Below are 18858 nucleotides of genomic sequence, written 5' to 3'. Positions count from 1 at the left end.
TGGGCAAAGGAAAAAGAAAGAAAGGGTGGTTGGGGTCTCAAAGGTCAACATCAGTGTGGTTACCCCAGTACAGCCACAGTGCTCACACCAGTTTTGGTATTTGATATCCAGTCCAGCTGCTGAGATCTCTCATCCACTCCCTGTCCACACTGTCCAGATCTCAGAGTGGGTGTTTGTGTTCCTGCATGTCACATTGCCTGCTGCAGTCCCACACGGGGCTGCCATTCCTGCCATGCTGCCCCTGGCAGATTGGCACAGCCACTGCACTCTGCAGGTGTTTCCAGCAAAGGCAATGGAAATTTGGCTGCTGCCTCCAGTCAGAGCAGGAGGAGGCCCAGCTGGCTGCAAGTTATGGCCAAAGTCTTAGGACTTGATGTAATCTCTCTTTGCACATAGATTTATATTAGAAGTGCCTGGGTTTAGTTTCCTGAGTCATCATGGAACCAATACATTTGGCTTTGTGGTGGTCCTGCTCAGTGTGTTGCTTGCTTGCTTTTATGGCAGAGGTGTTGTACATGTGCTGGAGGGCACACAGAATATTGGAGCAGACCTTCAGCTGCTCCCCCAGCATTACTCAAGTTAATGAGTAATGAAAAAAAAGAGTTGAGGATGCAGCATCATTTCTGTAGTAGCAAACAAACCCACAGGTGCTTGTGTATCAAAATCCAGATGAAAGCATCCTGCTGGCAAAAACTATAGAGAATGGTAATATCAGCTAGTTTAGCCACAGACACAGCTGGAAAAAGCAGATGTGCTCCTGAGTATGCTGTCAGTAATTACAGTAACATCCCTGGCCCCTCTGCCAGCTCTCACTGTTTAACCCCCATGCATCTGTCACAGCCACGAGGGCTTTGGTGTTGACAGATGTAGGGAGATATTGCTAAGGATGTACAGGGAAGAAGGAAGGTCTTCAGTATGAATCAGATGTTGTTGCCAGTGTTTATGCTGTTCCACACAGTTAAAGTAGTTGCTGTGCAAAACCTCTTAACTGCCATTTTAAGGGAAATAAACTTTCATGAAGAGAGATTGAGAAGTCAGAGGTCTGCATCTGACTCCCTTTAGTTGCTGTGTTTGGTTTGTTGATGAATTGGGCAGTGCTTTGGGTTAGCTCTAAAACTGTCTGGTCTCCTATTCAGACTTTAAAAACAAAAAAAATTAAAAAAGCCAAAGACATGTAATTTCCACAAAGAAAGCTTGCAGGAAAATAGGAAGTTGCTGCTCTTCAGGAGAGACCTGCTGCTGATGATGTTTGAGACATCCCTACTGGGTTTTGATGGAAGAGAAAAGAAGCTTGGAATGACAAAACAGAGAAAAGGTGATTGCTGAAAGAGCATGAAGAGAGATACTGGCAGAGGAGAGCATGAAACTGTTCAACGTAGGCAGAACAGACTGGATGCAGCTGAAAAAATTTGGATTATGACTCATATCTACAAATCTTGGCTGGCATCTTGCAGAGGACATGGTAATCTCTGTGCTGCTGAAACATGCAATCTTTTGAGAAGTTTGCACCCCTCACAATCAGGAGTGCAGCAGTTAGTTCTTCTGTGCACTGCTTATTTCCAGTGGATCATGGATATGACTGTCCATGGCTTCCTCAAGGTAAAAAGACAGTCTTTTTGCATGGCAAGTACCAAGAGCGGTATGAAGCCCTCACAGAAATGTCCCATGTTCTGTCCATTTTCCCCAGCCTGTCTGAGGGCAATAATCTGAGAAACTGAGTTTATTCCTGAGAGGTGAAGTGCTTTCCTCTCTCCCTGGCTTGCACTTGACTTAGTTTTGACACTTCTGTGGTTTCAGCTCACTCTGTCTCCCCAACTTGTTGGCCTCCCCAGCACTGGTGGTTCTCACCTCTGCTGGCAAAGCCAGCTGCTGACACCTCTCTTCATCCCCCTGTGTGTGGAGGCTGCTTTAGCAAAGGCATTTGGGGGCTTACACTGCAGAACAAATCCAAGGGGGCTTTTCCCTTCTGTTTGTTCAAGGCTCACAGCCAAGGAGCAGCTCTCTGAGCCCAACTTAGGACAGCACCTGAAAACCTACACCACCTTTCAGGGCTCTGGGTATACAAGATCCCACAAAATCCTCAAGCAAAGTGTGTAAGTGAAGTAAAAGATGGGGAATCAGTCCCATAGGGTAAGACAAGCAAGGCCAAAATTGATCTCTCCTTGCCAAGTAGGAGGAACACAGGGCATGGTGAGGACTTGACTTGACCCAGGGGTTTCCCTGCTGCACAGCCCAGACCCAAATCCCACCCAGGGTCTGTTAGAGGTGTGTGTGCTTTGGGCTGGGTGTTTTGCACCTGAGCTGGACCAGCATCCCAGCAGGGTGACTGTGCTGGTGCAGGCACTGAGCCCCTGCCCATGCACACCAGATCCTGGAGTGGCCTCAGGGCTCAGCCCAGGGCCAGCTCTGGCAGGCTGAGAGTGCTGCCTCTATTCCCTTTCACAAATGCCTGATCCAAGCTCTTTTGTCATCCTTGCCGAATCCTGCTGCTGTTAAGTCGTTCCCTTGGCTGGGAGCTGCTCCAGGACATTTGGTATCAATGGCCTCTCTGCTGCTTACTCTGACAGCATTTTTATTTTCCCTCCCACACGGCTGCTGGTGGGAGGTGCTGATTCATGCCAGCGACCTACCCAGTCCTGGAGCCCAAAGGCAGCCAGGGAGAGCTGAGCTCCTGCCACAGGTGCTGAGGCAGGCCCTGAGCACACCTCAGTGAAGGGAATGGAGGCAGGACAGCTTACACCAGCAGGGGATTTTCCCCCAGGAGTTTAAGGTGCTTTGTTGTGTCTGGATATATCAGGACATACAGTTGTTAAAACTGGATATACGACAGGCAGTATACATCCTGTGTAAGTGTGGCTATTTCACTACTGAGCATTGGTGATTTTGTGTGGGGCATATGTTTTCCCACAACACAGAAGTTCATTTTAAAAATAACCCTGTTCTGTAGGCTTTCCCTAATGACTATTTTCCCACACACATCAATTAGGCAACAACATATGCCAGCATATCTTCCTTAAAAGTAAAATCTGGCACGTAGCACACAGAGCATGAAATAATAAGATGTGATTAAAGCAGTAGCTAACCAAAGCCAGAAAATTTGTGGCTGAAAGGTCAAACCTTTTTTTAAATTGCCTTTGCAATGGCTTGTTTATTTGCAGGTGTTGGGACTTGGGAGGGAAAGTCTTGTAATGAAAGAACAGCTGTCACAGAAAATCTCACCATCAGTTCAAGCCAAACAAACTTTCACTTGCATTGGAAGGTAGGTTCTCCTAATGGGAAATGTCAATCAGCCTTAGGGCAGGTATCACTTTCCCGTGTTATCTGCATTGCTGTGAGAGATGAGCCAGGAACGGTGCTAAATGGGTGCTAAAATCAGCACCTCCCGGCCAGAGAAGCAGGATGATTCTGTAATTAAGGATACTGAGGTGGGGATGCTGTGCCCTGCAACACATTTTCAGCATGACTTCCACCAATTAGTTTTTTTCTAAGCTGGCAGCAGCTTGGTTTAGGTATCTGGGAGCTTCAGAGGAAGAGTGAAAGGGCAGCGCATTTACACCCATGTAATTCCCCTCAAAACCCTGCAATTAGAGGTTCAAACAACGAAAGAGATTTTGCATCTGTGGTCCAGGCCCCCTGTTTTAAGATGCAACTCAGCACGTGTTCTGTGAGGCCAGCTTGGTTTTGATCCTTGTTTTTGCATCTTCCCCAGGTCTGACTGGTCCCTGAGACAAGTCAATGAATGTGTGAGTGCAGACAAGTCCCGTGGCTGGGTTCTGTCTCTGGGAGTGTTAATGCTGCCTGTCTGGTGTTCAAGAATAGACTGGTTGCACGTGAATTACTAGGGAAAAAAAATTCTTCTGGGATGAGGAGACAGACTGCTATTTTGGGGGCTGGGGGAGTCTTTCCAAAGGCAGCAGTGAATTAGGCTGAAAATGCAATGGTGTGCTGGACAAGCATCAGGCTGGTTCCTGTGCCACTTCCTCCTGTTCCCATTCCCACGGGGTGCCTCTGCAGCTGATTTTTCCCAAAGCCAGGGCATGACAACCTGCAGGCTCAGTGTGCCTCACCTGAGTGCTGGCACAGCCACGCTCTATGGCTTGCTTTTTCTCATATCCAGGGCAGCAGAGTCTCCTCCAAGGTCTCTTCCTGCTTTTCCTGTTTGGATCACCTTCCCGCCATCAGGGTTACTAGACAAATTTACACAGATGGAGCATCTGTCTGGTATTTTCATTTCCCAAGGCTTTAATCTTAAGCCTTTTAAGTTTTTCTTATAAGCACACAGCATTTCACACAAAGGGCCTAAAAGTCTTAAAATTGGGATTTGCAAAAGGAAAAAAGGATATTTCGAGGGGCAGAGGTGCTAGCAAAATATCCTCCTGCATTTTGTAGGTTTTGCTCTCTCTTTCCTAGGCTGTTTTTGCAGTCGGGTTTTGTTCTCCGTGCCAGTGGCGATTCAAAAAAAGGTGATGGAAAATTTCTTGGGCAATTCCTGTTGCTGTGTGAATAGTGCTGTCATAAAATAGATCCCTCAACACTGTTTTCAGTCTGCAATTATGTGCAAGGGCATAATTGGATTTTTTTTTCAGTACGTACATTGTTCAGTAATAAAAACTTTATTCTGAAATCATTACAATCTGTTGCAGAAATCTATATGGTTTTTTTGTTACAAAATGGAAATTTGCCTCTGAAATTTCCATGACACTATCAACCACAGAAGAGTATTGTTCTTACCAAACAGAACCCTTGCTGAGAGTCAAAGTGCTATAAATATTTAAAGAAATTAATTACTAAATAAGTCAGACTAGTGCCCCAGTCTTTAAATATTAAATGGAATATACACAGTTGACAAAAAGCAGGCAGAAACACTGAATGGGGCAATTTAATGGCCTAAATGTAATTATTTGCAGTGCAAAGGCAACCATTAAAGTCATTTTTGCTTAATGACAAGCAGTACTCAAAATACAAGGGCTTAAGTCCACATTTCGCTTGCTGAAAGAAATTTCTATCCTGTCTTATGTTCTACTACAGAGGCCCCAAAGTTCACCAAGGAGGTTAAAAAGCCAGTGTGAGTAAAAAAAGGGCAGGGGGCGTTGGGCAGGGGTTGTTTCATGAAAGGCTTTCTTTGGGGCAGCACCTGGGTGTGCAGCGTGAGATGCTCCAGCAACCTCCAGCTGCTCTCTGGGCATCAACTGCCTGGGAACTCCAGTCCTGCAGTGATGCTAATCCTCCAAAAGCCAGCCCAGACAGAGGTGTTGGCAGCTTTTGGGCACTGTTCATTGCCCAGGAGCCCTGGTCTGGTCAGGAGGATGTTGGGGTGCTCTTACTTCCCCCCTTGTAGAGGAGGAGGCGCCTGGGGCTGTGGAGGTTGCTTCTGTTGTCAGCAAGGCAATTTGGTGGCAGCTGAGGCTGGGAGAAGGTTTAGTCATAGCCAGATTTGTAAAGCCATGAGTAATCATGTCAGGGCTTCTTGTGCCCCTGCTCAAGATCCAAAAGCTGCATTTTAGCTTGATGACCAATTCATCTGGAGTGGTCAGTTTTGACTTGGAATCCAGCAGATCATTTTCTGACAGACAATCAGGTGAGAAGAGGCAGCACAGAAACAATCAAGTCTTATGACTAAAAATCCCAGTAGTGCCCACATTATTAGGCAAATTCCAACTTTCTCTTATAGGAGGAGATGTGCCTGTTGTTTCCCATCAGTGTTATCTTTCCCATGGAAACATTTACCTGTGGAATTGCAGGAGCTAAGTTGCATTTACTGCCTGGAGCAAGCAATGCCAGTGAGTTGCTACTGGGAAAGGACCTAGGAAGTGGCATTTGATGCTGACTGCAATATGGAAAAATTGTCCTTTGTCCCCTAGGTCCCAGAGTATGCCATTTGTTTGTTTGTTTGTTTATTATTTTAAACTTACTTTTGAATAGGAGCATTATCAAGTTTTCTGCCATCTGTGCGAACAAACTGAGAGAAGGATGACTAGGGAGGGAGGTATCAATGAGCGGCATATGGGAAAATGTTCTGTGGAAAACCTGGGATGTTGGAGAAATGGTTGTGTTTATACCTGGTCTTCCCTCTCCCACCTCTCTTTTGGGTTTGGCTTCGTTTTGGGTTCGGTGATTTCTTTTGTTCTGTGGCCTGTGAGTGTATCCAGATGCCCTGAGGATTTAGATCAGGTTTTTTCCAGAAGACCACAGCAGGGTCTGTGCATGCATTTTTCATATAATTTAACAGTTATGACATGCCTTGTAGGCTTATTTTAAACCTCTTTTCAGTTTGGCTGTATAATATTTGGCCTCTTTGCTGTGGCATAGATATATCACTGAAGAACAGGAGCTAGAAGGATCCTGCATGGAAGAGAAGAAGTTTGCAAGTGAAGAAAATTTGCTTTTTTTTTAAAGAAGACTAAGGAAAACAATTCGATAGGAGTTGGACTGAACTTTTAAGGTTCTCAAGCAAAAATATCCTGTAAATTCTTCTGATTTTTTTATGGGGAAAATCTTTTGACACTAAGGACTAGAAGTCAGTTTCTAGCAGCTGCTTCTGCACTGCCTAAGAGCATGTGGCATGAATAAAACTCCACAGTGTGACCTGCTATATAAATACAGGGGGGAAAATATATATATATATATATATGTATATATCTACCCATGCTACAGAAATCACCCCTGTGTAGCACGCAGGGTCTCTCAGCTGCAGCTCTGTTTGCTGGCCATTGCTACCCTGTGCTAAGGCCACAGGTGGTGACAGTCATGTTTCACTTTTGTGGAAGAATGACCCAAAAATGTATCAGCTGTGCAGCTCCATCATCCCTTACGTTGCAATCAGCACTGCATATGACAGGGTTTCTGAAAGGATTTTGGTTCTGTTAGTGAAACTGGATAGATGGTGGCCTTTAGGTGCAGTTGTCTGTCTCCAGACCCATCCTCTTAGCTGAATGAAAGAGATGAGTTTGTTCATGAAATGGGCTGCAGTATTTTAATGCCATGAAAACTAATTGGCATCCAAGAATAAAGATGGTCCCCACTAGCACAGCTAATTAGAAGAGTAATCCTCATATTCCTCATGCAGTTTCTTCTCGATTTAGAAGGAGCTCAGGCACAGAAATTTGCTTGTCATTCTTTGAAGTTCCAGCTTCTAGCATCAGCCAAATGTGTAATTTTTAAAAGCGTTTGTATTTGAGAGAACCCCACAGGATAAATAGTGTTTATTCATAGAGCAATAGATTGCCACAACATTGTGAGGCGTGGATGTCACTGCAGTCAGCGTACTGACACATCTGAGAAAGGAGGTTGGGGTGTGCCTTTCACAGCTGATCAAATGAAATGTGCCTTTGCCTGCAGTAATCCTGATTTAGTGCAGTCACAGCTCTCTCCTGATCTGCAGAGAAACTCACTCCACTTGATACCTGACTGTAAAAGTCCATGTGAAGTGGCGGTGCTTTGAAAATAGAGCCTGACTTAATTAACTGTGGGAAGATGCTTGGATGCTCAGGCTGGCAAAAAAAGTCTGTGGGATCCTGTTTTGGAATCCTACCCTGAAGACAGAGTTGGATACACTCCAGCTAGTTCTGCCCCTACTCCTGTCAGGGACCTCCTGCAACACTTGCAAATCTTTGTAACCCCGAACCTGATCGAATCTGAAGCTGTGCAGGTGCTCCCACGGAGACCCTGACGTAACTAATGGCAAAACATGCTATTTATGTGCCTGCAGAAGCAGAGAACACATAAAAGGCAAATGGTTCACTTAAAATTCTTTCTCATGAGCAGCTGAAGAGGTTGAGGCCAGGCTGAATCCTCACACAGACAGGAGAGGACGTGGGGGCTTTGGAGCCAGGGAAGTTTTTCAAGCCTTTTGAAACAGGCTCTTGACTTCCCAAAGCCAAGGCTGGACATTTCCAAAGAAGCATCTGCCTGTGGGGATGGGGCAGTACAGGAGCAGCATGCAGGAGGGGAGGTCGGGAGGTGTTGCAGATGGTTTGCCTTCCACGGTGGCCAGGTGACTGAGTTCTGTTATTTTGCAGAAATTGTAAACTGAATGCAAGGTGAACGAGGTGTCTGGCTTTGCCTCCTTGGTGTCTCCTCCTGGAACAGGCTTCAAATGGAGCTGGAATTCCTTTATGCTTCCATTATACACCGATGAAGCTGCTGGTGAGTTTGATCGGAGCGCTGTGCTTGTGTCCTGTTTTCTGTCTTTAAAGGCTGTGTGGTTGTAGCAGCCTGCCATTGTTAATGGACAATAGAATGGCACACAGAATGATAACAGAGGGAACTGCCAACTTGATGTGTAGATCCATTGTCCTCCAGGAACGCTGGCAATTAGAGAGCCATCTGCTTGGCTCTGAAGACAAACAAAAGAGAAAACTGAAAATACACGAGATGGCCCTCTGAGGGTTAATGAAAACCAAAAGGAGTTCTGGTCTTTGCCTGGCCCTGAAGGGAACCGGGCGGAACATTCAGGCTTCCTCTATGGAGACCTCGTTTTAACTTGTTATTTAAGCTTTTTATTCCACTAAGGGCTAATTGGGACAGCGGGGGCTGTTAAAGGAAACGATGTAAAACTTGATCTCGGTACGCTTCCCCTGGCTCCCCAGAGCATCATCACAGTAAATGAGAGGTTTGCCTGTGGGGATGGATGCTGAGAGCAGTGATTTCCCCGGTAGAACTCCTGGGGAATACTGCATCTCATTCCCTCCCCAGGTGACAGAAATACTGGGATTACTTCCCAGCCGTCCTCTGGGTCTGGGTGTACTGCATAGGGGGAGGCTGTGAGAGGAGGGAGCAATGAGGGGAGGGGAAGGGACAAAAACCTTGCAGGAAGAAAAGGCTGCGGCAGCACCTGAAGAGGCTTCGGTGGGAAAAGACCGTGGAAGCGCGGCGATTTCTTGTGGAAGCTGTTTAAGAGGGATGGGTCACCGCACCTCCTCCCTTAGGCAGAGGCTCGGCATCCTCTGACGGTGGGAAAAGACCTAAGGATGATCCCGCATCCTCTGAGCTGGAGAAAGAGGCAGGGAAGCCCCGCTTTCCCCCTTTCCTGCGGGGCGGGGTGGGGGATGCACGGGGGTCTTGGAAGTATTGGGGAGGGCAGGAAGGGCGGCGGCGGTAGTTGCCAAGGGAGGGAAATGGAGCTCGGCTTGCCCAGCGTGTGAGAAAGTTGCGCTGCCCGGGAGGGGAGGGGGCGGCCGGGGCCGAGCGGGGAGGACAGGACGGGGGTGGCGGCGGTGCCGGTACCGCCCCCGGGGGCTCGCAGTGACGCAGCTCCCGGCGGGGCCCCCCGCCCGTCTCCTCCGCCCCCATCCCCATTTAAACCGCGCCGGAGCCGCCGAGCGCAGCCCAGCCCAGCGCAGCCCAGCCCGGCAGAGCCGAGCATGGGGCCGCGGGCGCTGCTCGCCCTCCTGGCGGCCGCCGCCCTGGCAGGTGAGCGGGACAGGGGCGCATCCCGCGGGGAAAGGCGGGGAGCGGCCGGGGAACAGCCCCGGAGGGAGCGGGGCAGGGATGGAGGGGCTCCGGGGACCCGCAGGGAAGGGGCGGTGGGGATGGCGCTGGGCGAGAGCTCCCCGCCTGCTCCGCCTTTATTTCTATCCCAGTGCAGCATCTCTGCACAAAGACTTCTCGGTGCCGTTTCGTTCCAAGGGTGCTGCTGGGTTTTTGCCAGCGGGAGGTGATGGCAAAGTAGCGGCTCTGCAGGTTTAACTGATAGGATTTTTTATTTTTTTGTTTGCACGCGGCATTTAATGCTAAAACCCCGCTGTGAAATGAACCTTAAACACAATAGAATGAGGTGGTGGCTTGGCTCTGGAGCGTTTTATGCATACTTACATCATTGCTTGAAAGAATCGTTCTGGGTTGGGTATTTTGGCTTTAGGTCTGTAAGAAGTCTTCACACTTCTGACTCCAACAAAGAGTGCGAGGAAGTTGACTGCCTTCAAGTGCCTTTATTGAAATCAAAGAAGGAGGGTGGAATACAGGAGGACAGACCCCAGCATGGAGAAGCTCAGCACACTTATACCTTAGATTCTATGGGGGTTCATTACCAAATATTTTTTCCTGTTTATGCCATCAAACAGATCAGGTACTTCTTTACATCCTTTGTGGCTGTAGTGCTTTTAAATGTTGAATTGGTTAAACATTAACTTCAAGAACTTTCTAGTAGTCCTGCGAATCAATATGCCTAAATTTCAGTGATCCTGCCTAGGAAGACACTGTGACATTTTGATGAGGAATGACACTGCACTGAGTCATCTGCACTGATGAAACAAAGCCATGTGGGGATTTCATCAGGGACCCACCCGAAGATCTGTTCTAATCTTGGAGATGCGAGCAAAAACCCTGTGAATTTGTCCTGCATTTATCATTTCTCATGGTATCCATCAACTCTCAGCACTTAGGCAAAATCAAAGAGTCTGATCGTAAGTGCCTGGGCAGGCTTGGTTCAGGAGGGTAAAGCAGAGCCAGGGCTTAGCTTTACTCCGTGGGGCTGTGGTTTGCCTCCTGCTGTGTGTTCAGGTGCAAGGTTCCCATTCTGGCACGTGCTCTGGCTGTGCTCTGCTCTGGGACCCTGCAGTGGTCCCATCTGCTGTGTTCCTGCAAGCCCATGGCTGGGTGCCCTGCTGCCTGAGGGTGATGGTTTGTGACAAGTGACAGTGCAGAGGGAGGCAGCCCTGCTGGCCAGCACCTTCAGGTGGCAGGTGGCCCCAAGGGAGCTCTCGCCGGCTGGCGTGGGCTGGCACTGCCAGCACCTGGGAAAAGTGGGGCATTGCTGGCTCCCCACTGCCTTCCTGGCAGAGCAGCTGCCTCAGTGTTATTTCAGGCTCTGGCATGGATTGGAGGCTCATTCTGTTTCTCCAGGCAGGTTAATACGACATATGTCCAATACCATTTGGTTCTCCTGATGTTGTTATGATGCTCCCTCTCTGTCCATGCTGGCTTTCACTGTGAACCAAGCTCTTGTGAGCTTTTGAATGACACAGCAAAGACAGTGGGTACAACCTGACTTTGTCTTCCTGTGACACTGACAGCACTCAGGGCACCCCCTGAAGTAGGAAAAGATGTCCAGGAGTTTGTCTGCTCTGTGCTTTATCACATCCCCCGGGTGTCACTCACAGGTGATGCGATGTGGCTGCGTCACTAAAAGGACAAAATCAGATGTTTGCCCAGGTGTTCTCGGGGGCTGGAGGAGCAGAGGAGCCTCCCCAAGAGGAGGCAGTGAAGGGGCTCATACCTGTGCTTGCATGTGAGTGGAGACTGGGAGCAGCTCCTGCTGTAAGAGCAGCATCCCCAGCACCTGTGGGATTGAGAGAATGTCTTTTTTAAGAACAGCACTTTTTTTTAGCGGAAGGGGCTTTGTCTGCTGCCCCCATGTACGTCCATCCTGCTCCTCCATGCACCAGCAGGGTGGGCTGCAGCAGTGTGGTCATTGTTTGCACACTGGGTCAGTCAGGGAGCTCGGAGCCTGCCTCAGGCAGCGCTGAGTGCCAGAGACAGGGAGAGGGTTGGCTCTGTGCGGCACCATCTCCCCTCACACACCACCTGGCACTCCGGGGGAATGCTGGGGGAGGGATGCAGTGCTATTTTAGGGGAATCCCTTCTGTGCTCTCCTTGTGTGGGTTCCCTTCTCTGATGGCACTGGTATACGCAGGGAAGGGGTGGAGGCTGGAGAAGCACATCCTCACATATGTGTTTGGGGGAGAGCACAGAAATACCAGGAGTCATTATTGTATGATGCTCAGCTATTATACTCTGAGTCAGTGCTCCAGGGGACGTCTGCTTCCTCTGCCAGCACAGAGAATAAAGGTTGTGCTGCTTTAAATAGTGAAGGGCTACATGCTCCTGTCTTACTTGGGGTGGTGTTCATTCTCCTGATGCTGAGAGGTAAAACTGACCTCCTTTATCTACATGGTGTGCTACGTGTTCATCTGTTTCAGGAGGTCTCTCACTGACCCAGCCAGTCTGAGGTCATGGTTGTGTTTAGGACTCTCCTGACCCATGTAAGGACTCCAGAGCTGCGCCCCAAGCTGTGTGTTTGTGTGCTGTGGTTCTGCACAGTGTGGGAGGCTTGCAGAGCCAGGATTCAACAGGCCCAGGAGTGCTTCCTCACACTTCTGTGTGGCTGCCAGCGGTGCTGAACCTCACTCCTGGAAATCTCCAGGTGGATGGGAATTGACACAGTTTATTAATAACACACAGCAGCCAAGCTCATTAACCAGCTGGAGACATTGCAGCAGTGATGGCAAAATAAGGCAGCACCGAGGTTTTATTGGCAGTGGCTTCTTTCCTAAAGCAAATTCCTTGGCCCAGGTACAGTAGAACTGGTGTAAGGAGTGTGTTATCCCACGTGTCCTCAGGGCAGAGAGAGAGAGAGAGGGATGGGTTGTACTGCTTCCTGCCAGAGTAGTTTTCCACTGAGATTTGAGGGGGTTTTGTTTATTTCTTGCAATGATAATGGACCACTCAGTGAATGGAATTTTTCCTTTCCCTTCTGGCTCTCTCCATCATTCCAGGAGCCACCTCCAAGTGAGTCAGTATTTATCCAGCAGGACTGGGACAGTAGCTGCTTTAGAGTCTTGAAGAATGGTCTGCTGTTGGCAGGGGGTGCACCTAGAGCTTCTTCAAAAGCTGAAAGATTCTGGGGGTGCAAACAGGCCTCGCTTGTTTGGTTTGATTTTCTTTTTACCATCAAGCAGGTGCAGCTACATAAGGACCTGATGTGAAGTTCCACTTTGGAATTTCAGCGTGGCTTTCTTTGGTGTTGCAGTTTTTGTGGGTGGGGTTATTCTTGGTGTATATTATTTTAGTGCTACAAGTGTTACCATGCCTCTTCTCTTCTGCTGTGCCTCAATTTTACATGGCTTTTCCATCCAAATAGGGAAAGATTTAATGTGGAATGTGCCTGGTTTAGTTGACTGCCAACCCAAAACTCAAGCTGTCTCATCAGACCTATTTGACTGAGGACTCCTGTCAGTGATGCTTGTATTAATGAGTCTTCTAATAATTGGTTTTTCTTTCAGGTGCCAGTGCAGTTCCAGTGGAAAAAGACCATACTGAAGAAATGGTGAGTAGCTGCTTGTCAAACCAACCTCAGAAAATACCAGTGATGTGTTCTCCATTTCTTTAAACTCTCAGGACAGTGCTTCATGTTTTTTCCTGAAGGTACATTTTTAAAAGCTGATGGCTGACATGGAACTCGGGGTGCCTTTAGCTGTCAGGAGATGCCTGCCTGCACCTCGGTGGAAATGGGAGCTGCCTCTTGTGTCAGTGCACAAGCTCTGCATTGTACAGCTGCTTGAAAAGTGATCAGAAATTGTGCTCAGTACATGTTCTTGTACTGACAACTTCAGGGAAAGGTGAAATACCTTCAGTTATCAACAGTGTAACAGACTTTCTGATCAGTCCTTCCTCTCCTGCTTTGGAAAGAGATCTTACCCTGTGTGATTAAATAAATGCCAGCAGTTGCCCCCAGACTCTTTACCCTGACACCAGACCCCCTGCACTGGTTGTTGCTGTGATCATTTAGATCAGCAAACACCTGGTAATAACCAAAAGTAGTTAAAGGCAAATGGCTCTATAAATGTTTCATTGTCTCCTCCCAGTCATCCCCACAGATTGTCAGCTCTTGTACCCCCAGCAAACAGGAGCACTTGTTCTCACCAACAACTTCAGCTCTTGAAAATCACTTCATACACAGGAGATACTTTGGTAGTTCTTAGAATTAGAGCACATTGTGTGGCTTTCCTAAATCAATCCATTTTCTCTGCTTCCAGACAATCCAGTTGAATGTTCACTGCTAAAAACCAGGCAGGACTTAGAGCACACACACGTGTAAAGGTGTGGATTGTATCCCTTACAGAGGACATAGAGGTGTTTTAGTGTATTGGCAGTCCAAAGTGCCTTTGCAGGATCCTCATTTGGACAGATCCTACGGGATAATCCTCATACTTTGAATGTGTGTTGTGTCTGTTTATTTCACAGGGTGTGTTACCACGTGTTGTTTGACTCTCCTTTGTACTGAGTAGGGTGTTTAATATTTAAAAAGGTGCAAAAGAAGCCCCTTACCTCTGCAAACAAAAGGGGAGATAAAAAGGCCTGTCCGTTCTCTTCCTACCGGTACAGGAGTGAGGGGCAAAGCCCAAATGCACAGGATTACTCAAAACTCATTAACAGTAGCCTGAACTCTGATCTCAAACAGGCTTTTCAGCCAGCTGGGTCAGAAGTAAAGTTTCCATTTTTGTCATGAGGATTTTCTCTCCTGTTTTGTCCCTTGCAGGTAACCCGGTGCATAGTGGAGGTCCTGTCCAACGCTCTGTCTAAGCCCAATGCACCCCCCATTAATCCTGAATGCAAAGAAATCCTGAAGAAGAGTAAGTACAACGTGATCTGAACTTAAGAAAGGAATTTGGTGCATCTCTCATTTTCTCTCTGGTGTTGGAGCTGGTGAACTGTTACCTCAGCCTGTGTGATTTCAGTGCCAGAATTCTGGTTTCCTTCTGTTCAGTCTGTCTTGCTGAGGGAACAAACAGCCTGACCTGGAAATTGTCAGGGATTCTTGGCTGGCACTTGTGGCCCTCTCCTTGAACCACCTGGAGGGTCTGAGAGGACTTGACAAACTCTTTAGGTAACCTGAGAAGATGAAGCATAACTATTGCAAATCATCAGATTTCTTTGATATTTTTTCAGTCAATTAAAAAAAAAGCTTTTAAAATTTGATAAAAAATCCCTGGTGTTCTTGGGTAGCTTGGAATAGATGGTTGTATTTTTATTGTGAATAATCATCCGTGATGGGCCAGGTCTGACATTCAAAGAACTGAACACAACCCCAGATCCCACTGATTTTTAATGGGAATGAGAGCTAGCTTGATTAAATACTAAAAATGCAACCACAAAAAAAGCCAAAGAAGGAAAATTATTCTGGAAATTCCAGGGTAACATGTAAAATGCCTAATTAAGTGGTGTTAATTAGTTAATCTTTTTCCAGGCAGCCATACAAAATAGTAGCAAACAAATGATTTTAAAAGCAGAATTAAGAAATCAATTCTGTCTGAATTTCCATGATGCTTTGGGAAGCCAAGTCATCTCTTTGAAATAACACTTCAGGGGGGGGTTGGATTGCTCCGTGACGCTTCTTTTGTTACTGTAGGTGACAAAGATGACAGAGAGAGGAGTGAAAACATACAGCCTGAAGTGAGGCATCCCAAAGACCCAAGAGAGATGGAAAACCTTCCTGCTGGGAGTGTGGAGAAAGAGCAAAGGCAGGCAGAAGAGGAATCCAAAACGTACATGGAAGGAGGTGATGAGGAGAAACTTGCTCGTGAGGAAGGTAAAAGCAAGGAAGAGGAGGCTGGGCACCACACACCTGCTCAGGACGAGACACTTCACATGGAAGAAAAGAAGCACTACCAGGAAATGGGGAGAGAGGAGGAGAGGAATTACCACAGTGAGGAGGAGAGCAAAGAGGGCAAGTGTTGTGAAGATGTAGAGGCTGCTGTTCTCGCCAAGAAGTCCCACTCTGAGGGCATGAGCATGGATGAGCTCCGTGGTGGGAATGATCAGAGCCCCAGGGGCCACTGGCACCTGGAGGAGGGAGTGCAGAGCCCTTACAAACAAATTCGGGAAGGTGAAGAGGGAGAGGAAGAAAGGAGTGAGAAATACCACCATGAGTCTCAGGAACATGGTTTCTCTCACCAGCAGGAGCGTGAAGAATCTGAGGAGAGTGAAGAAAGAGAGGAGAGAAAGGAACCCTACAAACCCAAAGATTATCATGGGAAGCACAGAGCGGGTGACTCCTATGAAGAGAAGAGGGGCCGTGGTGGTGAGAGGGGGGAACCAGCGGGGGCATCACATCCAGGGGAGGCCAATCTCTGGGAGCAGTGGAAGCACCGTCAGAAACATCAGGAAGAGTCTGAGGAGAAGGGTGGCTCTGCTGGGAGGCGTGGGCCTGAGGAGCTGCAGGAGGAGAGGCCTGCAGAGCAGGGCAGTGAGGAGCACAGGGACAGCTGGCAGCAGAGCCAGGAGAGCAGGGAAGAGGAAAACAAGAGGCATCACCACAGTGAGGAGAGCGAAGAGAAGTGGCGTGAGGAGAGGAGACACCACGACGGATCACGCCGTTCTGAGGGGAGGATGTACCTTGCTGATGAAAATGAGGAAGGGCTGGACAGGATTCTCAGCAAGGAGAAGCAGCGTCGTGTCGGAGGGAGACCGCGCTTCCGGAGCAGGGAAGAGGAAGGGTCACAGAAGGCCCATGCTCGGGAGCACCAGGGGCAGGCCAGGAGGCACTACAGCACTGAGGACAGCCTGGAGGAGGACGAGGTGGTGGAAAAGAAGCATCACAGCAGTGACCAGGTGGAAAATGAAGAGGAGGAAAGATTTGCAGAGAGGGAAGAATACAGAGGCCATCTCCCTGCAGAGAAGGAGAAGAGAACTGCAGCTTCCTACAGGCCTTTCTACCCACTGCTTTGGTGGAAAAGCCAGCACTTGGACAAAAGGGACAGTGCAGGGGAGCAGCTTCTGGAGGGCAGGGAGGAAGGCAGGCCCACCCTGAGTGAGAAGAGCCTTTTCCCTGAATACAATGACTATGAGTGGTGGTCAGAAAAGCAGATCCAGAGTGCTCTGAACCACAGGCGCACCGAGAAGAGGAATCCTGGCAAAACAAACGGATACGGTGTGGAAAGGCAGTACAACAAGATGGATCAACTTGCACAGCTTCTGAACTACAGGAAGAAGTCAGCTGAACTCCCAGAGCTGTACAGCTCTGGAGAAGACCTGAAGAAACGTCCCGTAGCTGGGAACGACAGAAGGAGCCTAAGCCAGAGGCCCCTGACGGAAGAGGAGGTAAGTGCGCGGCAGTTCCTCTGAAAAGCTGGGGGGAGCACATTTCCAAATCCATTCCCAAGGTAGCTGGGAAACTGTACACAGAAAAACACAACAAGATTAAGTCACATTTTGAGAGATCTTCAGTGATTTAAAAATCTTCTTTCTTTGAACAGTGGAACTTTGAGTTTGCTGAACTACTCCAGAGCACAGTTTGTGGCATAAAGACACAGCTCCTATCTGTTGTAAGGCAGGAAGGGAAAGATTTTATTCTTCTTTGGGCCCTGCCTCTCCCTGGAGGCTGTACAATCTGACAAAACAAAGGTGCCATTGCAGCAGGAGCAGAGAGGGAGCTGACAAGCACCACTTGTGCTGTGAGGCTGTTTAAAATACAGAGCTGAAAAGTGAGTTGGGTGTTTAGAGGGAAATCAGCTGCCCATGAACTTCCCAGCTGGAATTGCAGAGCAGAACCTGCATTGCACCTGTAAGTCCAGTTCATATGTGCAGTTCACACTTAGTGAATCCTCTTTTTTTGTTGTTGTACTTCCTGTTCTTCTCCAGTATCCAGGAAAACCGAGCCCACACCCATCAGTTAGCTCCCATCAGCCAGAGCTCCTCGTGTGTGTCACAGTTCTGCACGGCACAGAGCTGTGCTGGGAGCAGTGCAGGCTGGGCACTGATTTATGCAGATGTTAATTGGTGGTGACGAGTCATCGTGGTAAAGAATTGGCTGCATAAAGCTTCTGCTGCTCTCTGCCCTTGCTGCACACTGTGCTTGCTGTGGGAGCTCGCAGGGACAGCACCTGCACCTATGACATGGCAGGAGGCCACCACTGCTAATGGTGCTTGAAATCTACAAAGGCGAGGCTGTAATTGGAGCCAGCTCTCAGAATTAAAATTTTGGTGCTTTCCCCAGCCTCAATTCAATCCAAAGCAGGGAATTTCACCAATCTCCCAGGTGTTTGCTGCACTCCTGTTTACACCTGCTCTGCTCAGGGACGGGGAAGGGGCAGGACAGACTCTGCCTCAGAAATGGCCTTTCCTCTCCTTTCCATGGAACAAAACATTTGCCAGTGCTAATAATGATGTGTAAAACGCTCTCCGTTTTCACAGGAAAAGCAGCTGGAAAACTTGGCCACCATGGATCTGGAGCTGCAGAACATAGCAGAGAAGATCAACAGCCTCAGGAGAGGCTGAAGGTGTCCTCGTGCTACCCATGTTCTGTGGTAAATTCACTGCCACTGGATTGTTGTTTGCCCTAAACCCAGGAAATTCTATTCACTGTCCACTCTCGTGTAGTGATTTACACAGCTGAAAGTGTCTTTAATTTGCTGTTATGCTCCTGAGACCTGAATGGCATGAATTTTAGTAATATAACCTTTCACGTGGGCAGGTATTTTTAATATGCTTTTGGAGATAATTGTGTTAGTGTTCTTCAGGAATATATTTGTCTGAGTTTGCAATAATAAAAACCATTGATCTTGGACCAAACCTTCTCTTTGTTCATGTGGCTGATGGGGTGAGCTCAGAGTGAGCTGGATCAGGTGTGTAGATTGTGCACAAAATAGGGGTCCTCCACCACTATCTTAGGAGCTCATCTGTGTGCATTTTGTTTGCATGAGAGGGAAGAAGGAATTTGAAATCTCAATAGTGATTTATTTCTTGTTTCCTTACTTATTTTCACTGCATTGATCAAGGGTTATGGCACATTTGAAAAGTGGGATTCAGAGTGGAGACTGCGTCAGTGTCACTGCTGGTGAAATGGAACCACTTTGGCTTTGATCCACATTAACTCCTCATGTGTTCCAACACTGTTCCTTTCTCAAACTGGTCTATTATGCAAATATGTTTTTCCCATGTTGTTGTCTTTATTGTCACAGTATCTAGGATCAGCAGCCATCTAGAATGCAGAGATGGTGGAATCTACATCCTCTCCTTTTATGGGTTGTTCACATAAGAAGAGAAACTTCCCAAAAAGTAGAAAAACAACACTGGGAAGTTTACAAGAAGCAGAGGTAGATAAAACCAGATGTAGTGTACCTGTTCTCCCACGAGAAACCT

The 18858-nt window shown here is 47.9% G+C and overlaps 1 protein-coding gene across 4 annotated transcripts; it reads left to right on the top strand.

The window, feature by feature from the left end:
* The first annotated feature begins 1461 nt into the window (after window positions 1-1461).
* Window positions 1462-18289, top strand: CHGB (chromogranin B). 4 transcript variants are annotated; one of them, XM_088053439.1, is made up of 6 exons: window positions 1462-1599; window positions 8019-8145; window positions 13002-13045; window positions 14258-14351; window positions 15128-16818; window positions 17911-18289. In XM_088053439.1, the coding sequence occupies exons 2-6, from the start codon at window positions 8115-8117 to the stop codon at window positions 17992-17994; spliced, it is 1944 nt and encodes a 647-aa protein (XP_087909565.1). In that variant the 5' UTR covers window positions 1462-1599; window positions 8019-8114; the 3' UTR covers window positions 17995-18289. The 4 variants fall into 4 exon arrangements, with proteins under 4 accessions (XP_087909565.1, XP_087909567.1, XP_005525443.2 ...); XM_088053441.1 differs by lacking the exons at window positions 1462-1599; window positions 8019-8145 and adding an exon at window positions 8900-9001; XM_005525386.3 differs by lacking the exons at window positions 1462-1599; window positions 8019-8145 and adding an exon at window positions 9318-9411.
* Window positions 18290-18858: the final 569 nt, after the last annotated feature.

This window comes from Pseudopodoces humilis, chromosome 3 (genome assembly GCF_049639895.1).
Source record: "Pseudopodoces humilis isolate 2021_Gansu_Grassland_sample_001 chromosome 3, ASM4963989v1, whole genome shotgun sequence".
In the NCBI taxonomy this organism is placed as follows: Eukaryota; Metazoa; Chordata; class Aves; order Passeriformes; family Paridae; genus Pseudopodoces; species Pseudopodoces humilis.
The sequence above is the reverse complement of the archived record's forward strand: the minus strand, read 5'-3'. Positions and strand labels throughout refer to the sequence as shown.